The sequence below is a fragment of the Amphimedon queenslandica genome, unplaced genomic scaffold (genome assembly GCF_000090795.2).
Source record: "Amphimedon queenslandica unplaced genomic scaffold, v1.1 AMPQUscaffold_12286, whole genome shotgun sequence".
Classification (NCBI taxonomy): domain Eukaryota; kingdom Metazoa; phylum Porifera; class Demospongiae; order Haplosclerida; family Niphatidae; genus Amphimedon; species Amphimedon queenslandica.
The window spans coordinates 3,115-12,297 of NW_003547476.1; the positions used below are offsets into that span (position 1 = coordinate 3,115).

The following is a 9,183-nucleotide window of genomic DNA, read 5'->3' on the forward strand; positions in this document are numbered from 1 at the left end:
ACTGACAGTACAGATTATACCAATTAACTGCATGAACACTGTAAATATCTTTTGATTGTGTAGTTCACTTATGCAGTGATAGATATAAGTACCAAAGTTTTTGTGTTATGATTATTTAAAATTCTGAATAATTATTATGAATTAAAGGTGCATGTAAATTCTTGAATATAATCATTACAAATATCTCAGTGGGCCATTATTCAGTGGTATATTCATCTTTATTGCATGCATACATTTCACATACACTGCATGTTATGTTATCAAGTATTATTATTATTATTATTATTGATGTACATGTTCTTAACTCTCCATTTCAACTTCAGCTATTTCTTCTTCCCGTAGCTGAGGTGGGAGTGTACTAGTATCAACCACACCTCCATTACCCAGTGCTTCCACTTGTGACTTTGTCTTCACATTGTCCCATGATATGTTACTGATACCAGTGTTCACGTCCCAACTCGGATCAAACTCTTTCCCTTTAGAACCACGTCCTGGGGCCCAAGCAACCTATCACGATAATATGATGTAATGATATGTTAGTTGCTTCATAATCGGACTAAAGTCCTTGGCCAAATTTTGTCAAAATTAAACGGGACAGAATTCTCCATTTAAAATTTTTTTTCTGATACATTATACGTGTTCTTACATGTATAATATATGCATATAGAAAGTTTGAGCTGCAAGTTTGGATTTTTTTTACAAATTATTGAAGTTTCTCAAACCGTATCAGGCCAAAATCCTTGTACTATACACGTAGTACAAGGATTACATTTTTTCCCCGTTACATTCTCTGATGCATTTATTAACAATCTCTCTCTCTTTCTCTCGTACTTTGCATTTCTGTCCAAGGACTTTTGGGTCTCTCAGTTGATCTACTACTTTAGCCGCAGCCTCGCGAGTTTCCATGACAACATAGGCACACCCACGAGCAACAATAAACTAAAAGTACAGGAAGAGAATATTGTAATAAGAATACAGGTTACATGTGTACATGTACATGTAAGTGCATGTAGACTAATGTCAATTGAAGTTACTGCTCCGTATTTTTCTAACATTTTTGACAGCTGGTCAGTGTGACAATTTCAACAATTTTGTATGTAAAGCATAAACCTGCAATATCGCGTGCATTACACATGTAGTTTTAACAACAGCCGATTCTCATCACTTTAAGTTATGTATTTTTAATCAGTGATTTGCTAATGTTATTGATTTAGCGTGTACTAATTTATTGCGATTCTGCTCTTTTCTCAATTTGTCATCCACAAATAGATATAAAAATTAGTTCATGCAAGAAATAGTGACTTTAATATATGGCTACATGTACTTCAAACACTCTCTACCTTTCCCTTTCTCTCCCTATTTGTCCCCTCGTTCTTTTGCCTTCTTTCTCTTTTGCCTCCCCCCTCTCTCCCTCCCCTTCATCCCTCCCTCTCTCCCTCCTTTAGGAAGAAGGCATTATAAGTGACTGGCAAGGTCTCATCTCTAGCTCCTGGGGATCATGGTTTCCACATTCATCAGTTTGGAGATTATGCATCTGGTAAAAGAGAGGGAGGGGAAGGAAAGAGAGAGAGAGGGAGAGTAGAGGCAATTTTAGTTTTCTTAATTACAAGTTGTAAATGTCACAGATTGCATGTTTGTTGTATTGAAGCCCAGTACATGTACCTGTGATCATGTACATGTGTATATCCAGTGATTGTTTCTAATTGTCCCTAATGTTTGCTAAACACTGTAGAGTAAGGGACCTTTAATTGCTGCCATTGGGTCTTAAGTAATAAAGCTATTAGCAGTACATGTACATTGTGTAACTTAAAATATCCTTCCATTAAATTCTGAGCTGTTTTGACCAATGATGCATGAGTATTGGCAAGCAGATCAGCCTTCATATAGTGTCACTACATTAAGATCTATCCTGTATCTATAGACACACGTACATTGATTTGATAACTTAGGATCACCACATGTACAGTGTAATAATAATAAAAAATTCTTTCATTATTCATGTCATGAATAATGAAAGAATTATATTTTATTATTATTACACTGTGTACATACATGTACATACATGTAGGTACATGCTGATCCTGATGATCTTGGTAAAGATGGTCATCCTGACAGTCTAACTACTGGTCATGCTGGAGCTCGTCTGGCCTGTGGGGTGATTGGTAGCACCAAATTACAATAAACAACAACAGCAACAATAAACAACTTTATTTAGTTATGTGAAACATTTCCATTTATGTAGTGATTTTGCTGTTGACATTAAAAAATCATTGTTTCTTATAGAGATACATGTACATGTACATGAATAAGCAATGAGCATGTTCATTTTCCAGTACAGCAAATTGCACAGACCTTGCAAACCAATTCATAAACCAATCTATGAACTTCAAAGGAGACTTTCTAGATTGAGGCGTGTCTTTGCATTGTGTTGTCACATTACCACCTACTTGGCAGTTTGCAAGGTCTATACAAGAGAATAGCTGTATTATTAGTTAGTTAGTAATTAATTAGTTAATGACTAACATTAAAGCACGATATTGACAACAGTAATTTACTTTTGATAATGATGCATGAAATATTTGTTATTTCCAGCTGATTGCAACCTGTTTATATTAATATTAAGATTTATGGCATAATTTATGCAAAATCACTATTCACTAGCCTCACCAGGCCTATGAATTTATCAAAAAAAACACTCTACTAAAGTGCTGATTTTGCATTTCTTTTAAGTTTATATCTCAAGAACTAGAAAGAATCAATAGATAAAAGGTAAGCTACATTATAATTAGGTAAACTACTAAACAATTTTTGAGGTTATAGTAAAACAGTAGTACATGTATTATGCATTGTTGCTTTATGTTTAGTTGCCTTGTTTGAATTCAAATGGCCTGTAACAGAGATATCTCTTTTAATGACTTTTTGAATCAGAAGCCACCAAAAGAAGAGCTAATTCAACACATTGACACTAAAAATGAATGGCTCGTGTTTGGAGTAATACTGGGATCTATGCTGGAACTGAAAAAAGAGGATATAGATGAGCTCTTAACGAGTGGGAAGACAGTAGCACTGATTGAGTTATGGCTAAACACTCCTACTGCAAGCAGGAGACAATTGCTAGAGGAATTGAGAAAGGATCCAGATAAACAGGATGTGGCTGATGATTACGATCAATATCTCACAAATATATTTACATATTGTTAGTATATACATGTTTATCTTAATGCACCCATTACCTACATGTGCTTTGTAGTTCCTGCAGTCATACAACTGCACATACTCATCTTACATCCATTATGTAATGTGTATATATACTCATAGTTATTTTAGTGATGTCATTGTATGCTACATGTATGTACCATGCAGGACTATTTTTATAGGTGAACAATCATCTGAATTGGATAAGGGTCATGCTGATCACAAAAGTTTTGTATCAGGAAAAGAGGAACCCTCAAGTAAAAATATGAAAAAGTTAGTTGCTGTATTGCTGTATTGTATATGTAGATGCTGAGGAAAGAATGAAGAATGAGATTGTGACTTTAGAAGCTGCTCTCAAAGAGCAGGAAGACTGATGGTAGGAATGATTCAATATTGTTGATTTAATATATTATTGTGTGATTCAAGAGCTGCTAGCTGTTATTCAAAGAAAGGAAGAAGAAAAAATTGGTAAAAATAAAACAACAGATTTTGAATTAAATGTACATGTAGATATTGAGGAAAGAATGGAGAAAGAAATTGAGACTGTAAAAGTTGCTCTCAACGAGAAGGAAAATGGTAGGAATCATTCAATCTTGTTTAATTAAATATATTGTATATTTCAAGAGCTGCTAGTTGTTATTCAAACAAAGGAAGAAGAGAAAATTGGTAAGAATAAAATAACAGATTACGAATTAAATGATGTACATTATATAGCTATGNAGGAAGAAATGCAGCTGGCCAACAAAGAGAAGGAAAATGGTAAGAACATGGTCATTTTAAAAATTAATTTTGAATGAATATTGAAGAATTGAATTCTGAGATTCAAGATTTGAAAGTTCGTATTAGTAATAATGAAGAAAAAATTGCTGGTTAGAACAGTTTTTAATAATGATAATCTATATTGATGCACTTATAACAGCTGCTAATAAAGAATTAGAATCTACTAAACAGAAATTAGCTGAGGAGAAGGAAAAGGTGGCTACTCTTGAAAGATCATTCGCTTTATCCAAAGAAGAAATTAAAGTTGAGAATGAATCAAAGATTAAGTTATTGCAAGAAAAACTGTCGACAACAAATGAAGGTGATGATAATGACATAATCGTATAATTTGATGTATGCACTTTGTAGAATTAATATCCACAAAGCAACTGCTGTCTGATAAAGAAGAAGAGTTGAAAGCACAAAGAGGTATACATAAATGCAATTATACAATATTTGTTCACATATGATCACAGATATGACGGAGTCTATCAATGAGAAGTTAAAGATGGAACAAAGGATGACAAAAGCAAAGGACAGAGAAATTGATGATTTGAGAACTAAGCTTCAAAATATAGAGCAGCACAAAAGTAAGTCATGGAGTACACTTTCTTATTCATTAATGATGTTTGCTCTTATAGTGATAAAATTGGGTGATTTTGAAGTCCGTTTTACCTCTCCATCAGCAGAGCAGTGTCCAAATCTCCTGACAAAGATAAAGGACAAACATCGACACGTTTACCTCAATGATTCATCTTCTGATGTTGCTCAGTTGCTGCTGATACCTCTGTTGCAGATGAAAAATATCAGCAGTTTGTATATTCACTCAACTCCATTTACATGTGACTTTGTTGAGTTCTTCTCATCTCAAATTTCAGATAATAACACAGTAGAGAGTTTGTATATCAATCACAATTCCATTGATGATGAAGGGGTCATTATCCTAGCTCAATTTCTAAAGCATAACAAGAAGCTTCAGCACCTATCACTTCAGTTCGATACTGGAATCACTTCAGTCAGCGTCCCATCACTTGTTGAACTTATATGCATCAACTCCACATTGTCTGTTCTCAATGTCTCTAACACTAGCATTGATACTGAGGGAGTGCTGGAACTGGCCGAGTCTCTCAAGTCGAATGTAAGACTGGGAAAGATCGTAGTAGATGAGAAACACAAAGCAATGTGCACTCCGTTATTACTTGGTGCTAGACTAGCCTACTCCTATGATTCTACTCCTTACGAGCAGGCAGGCACTGCTAAAAAATAATACTTTGCCCCATCAGTGTTCCAAAGTCTATTTGTTTTATTTTTATTTTTGTATTGTCTCCCCAGATTTTCTTTGTCTTTGCCTTAATTCTCTTACATACCAATTATTAACACGTCATGTATATAAATATATACATTGTATATATGTTATTATAATGAAACAAAATTTATATTAAAAACACTTTTGTGAAATAAAATCAGCTGAGGATGGTAAGAAGATACAAGCATAGATCACATGTGGATATTCTGTTAATTTTGGCTGTTAATTTTGGAGTGGACGAGTGGTTAGGATAACAAAATATTATTTAAATTTCCTTAAAACTTTAGTGATTTTTTTCTTTATAATTGGACAAAGCCTTTAGTGATGAAGTGAGTTTGTACAGACATGGTCTAACTATTTTTAAAGTTAAATAACCTAATCTTCATGATTTATTATGACAGCATGGCTAAGGGGCATAGATTCATTACTTGTTTACTCACCTCAGTGCTGTCACGTGCGATCTAGATCTACTGAGCTGGCTATAGCTGCATTGTAGGGTGGGGCTCGTTCCCATCCAGGCCAGGCCTGACCTTTCGGCAAAAGTAATTTTGGTTTTTAGTCCTATGGCGTCTGAACTCTGAAAGTAAGATTTCATTAAAGTTGCTGCTTAATCATTGCTCTATTTAAGATCAGCTACATAAAAGAGCTGCTCACCGCACTGTATCAGTAGGTGATTCACTGTATGTGTGGGGTGGTGATCAGGATGGTTTACCTAAAGTACATGATAGTGAAGAGAAGAGAAGGATCATTAGTAATATACAGCACTTTACTCCTTCCACTGGTCAATGGATCACTAGAGACACTACTGGTACTCCTCCATTAGGAGTGAGGGGATACTGCTGTACTGCAATAAATAATCAATTGTATTATTTCGGGGGCTATTGTGGCCATGACGACTGCCTTCACAACAGTATTACACAACTGGATACCGTTAGTCTTCAGTGGAGAGAATTAGAACCAACTGATCCCCGTGGACCAGTTATGAGGAGATGTGATGGTGGAATGATATCATTTGAACATGATGGAGTACACCATTTACTAATGATAGGAGGATATGGATCTGAGCCAGCTAAACAACTATCTGGTTATAAATATATTGAGTTAGGTTTACCTAGTGGAAACTGGCGTACTAATGAGCACTCGATATATAATCTATCTTCAGGTAAAATTTTATGTACTTTTTCAAATATGTTACTACTAAGAATTATAATTTAGGAAAATGGAGCAATCCTTCAATCATTGGTCAATGCATGCTACCTGCCGATGGCTTCATCATTGAAAAAATCAACAACACTAGAGCTGTTCTGTTTGGTGGAGCAGTGACTAATGATGATGCTAAGACCACTTTCACTAACAATATTTATATAATAGAGATATCAATCAGCACTGTGGTATGTTAAATATGCAATGTTTTTGTCAATTATTTTTATTTATTAGACCTGGCAGGGTATAAAGAAACCTGAAGCAATATGCCAATGGCCTGCGAGTAGATGGCTTCATGCAGGTGCTATTATTATAACTGGATCAGACTGTCCTATGCTAGTGATAAGTGGTGGGTTGGATAAGAATGGTGATACATTGGATGATTATTGGATATTTAATATCACTCAACATTGCTGGATAAAGGTATGTTAATAAGATCTGGACAGTGAGTTATAATTCTTTCTATCAACAGTTGGATGTACCGGCTGACTCTGTTAGTAAAAGAGATAGTCATTCTCTTTCAGTGCTCATTCCTAGGCCTTATTGTGTTTTGATAACTGTTGGAGGATGTGTTGATAAAAATGGAACATATGCTAACATTGCCACGTTAACTAAACTTGGTCAGTTACAATGCACACTTTAATTTCGCATTCATGTACATTTATTTATACACGTAGAGACTCTACACATCCACTAAATTTTATCGTTATATTTTAGTTGCTAACAGTAAAGAAGAGTGGACAGTAGGCGATACATTAGATACCAACGGCATGAATAATGAAGAATACAAGAAGAAGCAGCAACTACAGACAGGAAGAATATGGTTGGAGGAGTACCAGAAACCAAGAAAAGAAGATACAGCCAATATTGAGCAAACCGTACAAGCTCTTATCCAAAGTCTTGAAGAGAAGGAGAGAAAATTGCAAGAAAAGGAGAGAGAAGCACAAGTTTATCATCAACAATTGAAGCAGAAGGAAAGAGAAGAAGCAGAGAAAGAGCAAGAAATAAGAAGATATCGTCATGAGCTACAAGAGAAGAATAGAGAAGAGGAAGAGAGAGAGGAGAGATATCATAACCAGTTACAAGAGAAGGATAGGGAGCTACAGGAGAAAAATATTGCAATATATAAGAAGGATAGGGAGCTACGTCAGTCTCAAGAGGCAGTTCGTAGGTACCAGCAACAAGAGCTTAGTGATGATCACTGGGTTATTGATAAAGATGAGGTGACTTTGACAATGGAGGAGTTAGGAAGAGGATCTTATGCTGTCGTTACAGTTGGTATTTTTAGAGGTTTAAGAGTAGCCGTCAAGTCACTTCATAATATCATCATCTCAGATGTCAATTTAGCTCTCTTCTCCAGAGAAATGAGTATAGCATCACAAGTACGTCATCCTAACCTGGTCCAGTTTATTGGTGCAACTAAAGTGGGTAATCCCCTCATCTTGACTGAGCTGATGAGCACTAGTCTTAATCAGGAGATTTGCAGAAACCAATTAACCAATGAACAGATTCTGAGTATTGCTCAAGATGTAGCTTTAGGCCTCAACTACCTTCACCTGTTTAAGCCTCAGCCTATTATTCACAGAGATGTGAGCAGTCCTAACGTATTATTAAAGCCTTGCACTGGACCTGCTGGTTATGAAGCTAAAGTAGCAGATTATGGTACAGCCAAAGTAGTGCAAGCTGAAGGTACTGGTACTGTTATGCCAGGCACTGCTGCATATGCTGCACCAGAAGCTCCTATTCCTGATCAACACAGTCCAGCAATGGATGTGTACAGTTATTCTGTTCTCCTTATGGAAATGAATTTGCGCTCTAAATTGGAAATGACAACATCTGATAGAGAAGTACAAGCTGGTAGTGTCTCCTGGTCTGATATGAAGTCTCTCATACAAAGAGGACTTAATGTTGATCCTAGAGCTCGTCCTACTATGACTCAAGTAATAGAGTCATTGGAAAAGATGAACATTTGATACATAAACCGCTGCATATTCTTAGCTTACAAGCATACTACCTTGTAATCTTTTTTTGAGTTTAGAATAATTTTTGCTGAATTTTGTACCTTATTATCCCATTCCAATTTCTTTGTCTCTCCCAATTCCAGTTTTTCTTTTAATTTTGTAATAATTTTAATCAGAAAGTCCAGCTAATCGTCAACCGTGTAACTTAGTTACTCAAAGCAAAGACATTCTTTGCTCAGAGTACATGTATGATGTAAGTTTAGCCTACTTTATTGTATCATACAAAAAATTAGAAAAAAACAAATTAAAATAATAATAATTATTATTATTATTTATTATTGATGTACATGTTATATAATGAAACAAAATTTATATTAAAAACACTTTTGTGAAATAAAATCAGCTGAGGATGGTAAGAAGGTACAGGCATACATTACATGTGGATATTCGTGTACTCTATAATGTTGAATACATAATCTCATCTCATTAATGTTGACCAGTGTACAACATCACACGATGATAAGTGGCAAGATATTGTCAGGTATATAATCAGTTATTTTAGTATGAAACTATTGCAAACTTGGAAAAGTAGAAAAAACAATTAAAATACATTATTATTATTATTATTATTATTTCATAAACCACACAATTAAATTTATAATTGGGACACTTTCCTCATCAGTTTATAACAAATAAACTTGGATGTTCTAGTTCTCGGCACTCATATGCTTCACTCAATATTCTCGCTGTTCCTAATAG

The 9,183-nt window shown here is 34.9% G+C and overlaps 4 protein-coding genes and 1 long non-coding RNA gene across 5 annotated transcripts; 4 read left to right on the forward strand and 1 right to left on the reverse strand.

The window, feature by feature from the left end:
- Window positions 1–295: 295 nt before the first annotated feature.
- LOC109588103 (splicing factor, arginine/serine-rich 15-like) lies at window positions 296–1,352 on the reverse strand. The gene is made up of 3 exons (XM_020004295.1): window positions 1,020–1,352; window positions 832–939; window positions 296–507 (listed from the first exon to the last, which is right to left on the reverse strand). Exons 1-3 carry the CDS (start codon window positions 1,053–1,055, stop codon window positions 301–303), a joined length of 351 nt encoding a protein of 116 aa, XP_019859854.1. The 5' UTR covers window positions 1,056–1,352; the 3' UTR covers window positions 296–300.
- Window positions 1,353–1,461: 109 nt separating this feature from the next.
- Window positions 1,462–2,191, forward strand: LOC105314916 (superoxide dismutase [Cu-Zn]-like; the record flags this gene model as incomplete). The annotated part of the gene is made up of 3 exons (XM_020004293.1): window positions 1,462–1,658; window positions 1,950–1,965; window positions 2,069–2,191. Coding segments are annotated over 3 exons (327 nt in total), but the record flags the coding sequence as incomplete, so codon positions are not given.
- Window positions 2,192–3,360: 1,169 nt separating this feature from the next.
- LOC109588105 (uncharacterized) lies at window positions 3,361–3,620 on the forward strand. The gene is made up of 2 exons (XR_002187960.1): window positions 3,361–3,452; window positions 3,502–3,620. It is a non-coding gene; the product is annotated as an uncharacterized LOC109588105 (long non-coding RNA).
- Window positions 3,621–3,921: 301 nt separating this feature from the next.
- LOC109588104 (protein CARMIL-like) lies at window positions 3,922–5,338 on the forward strand. The gene is made up of 6 exons (XM_020004296.1): window positions 3,922–3,954; window positions 4,002–4,064; window positions 4,115–4,276; window positions 4,324–4,383; window positions 4,431–4,544; window positions 4,596–5,338. The coding sequence occupies exons 1-6, from the start codon at window positions 3,924–3,926 to the stop codon at window positions 5,219–5,221; spliced, it is 1,056 nt and encodes a 351-aa protein (XP_019859855.1). The 5' UTR covers window positions 3,922–3,923; the 3' UTR covers window positions 5,222–5,338.
- A 730-nt stretch (window positions 5,339–6,068) lies between these two features.
- Window positions 6,069–8,436, forward strand: LOC109588102 (U-box domain-containing protein 35-like). The gene is made up of 5 exons (XM_020004294.1): window positions 6,069–6,422; window positions 6,476–6,651; window positions 6,698–6,886; window positions 6,936–7,083; window positions 7,181–8,436. The coding sequence occupies exons 1-5, from the start codon at window positions 6,242–6,244 to the stop codon at window positions 8,434–8,436; spliced, it is 1,950 nt and encodes a 649-aa protein (XP_019859853.1). The 5' UTR covers window positions 6,069–6,241.
- Window positions 8,437–9,183: the final 747 nt, after the last annotated feature.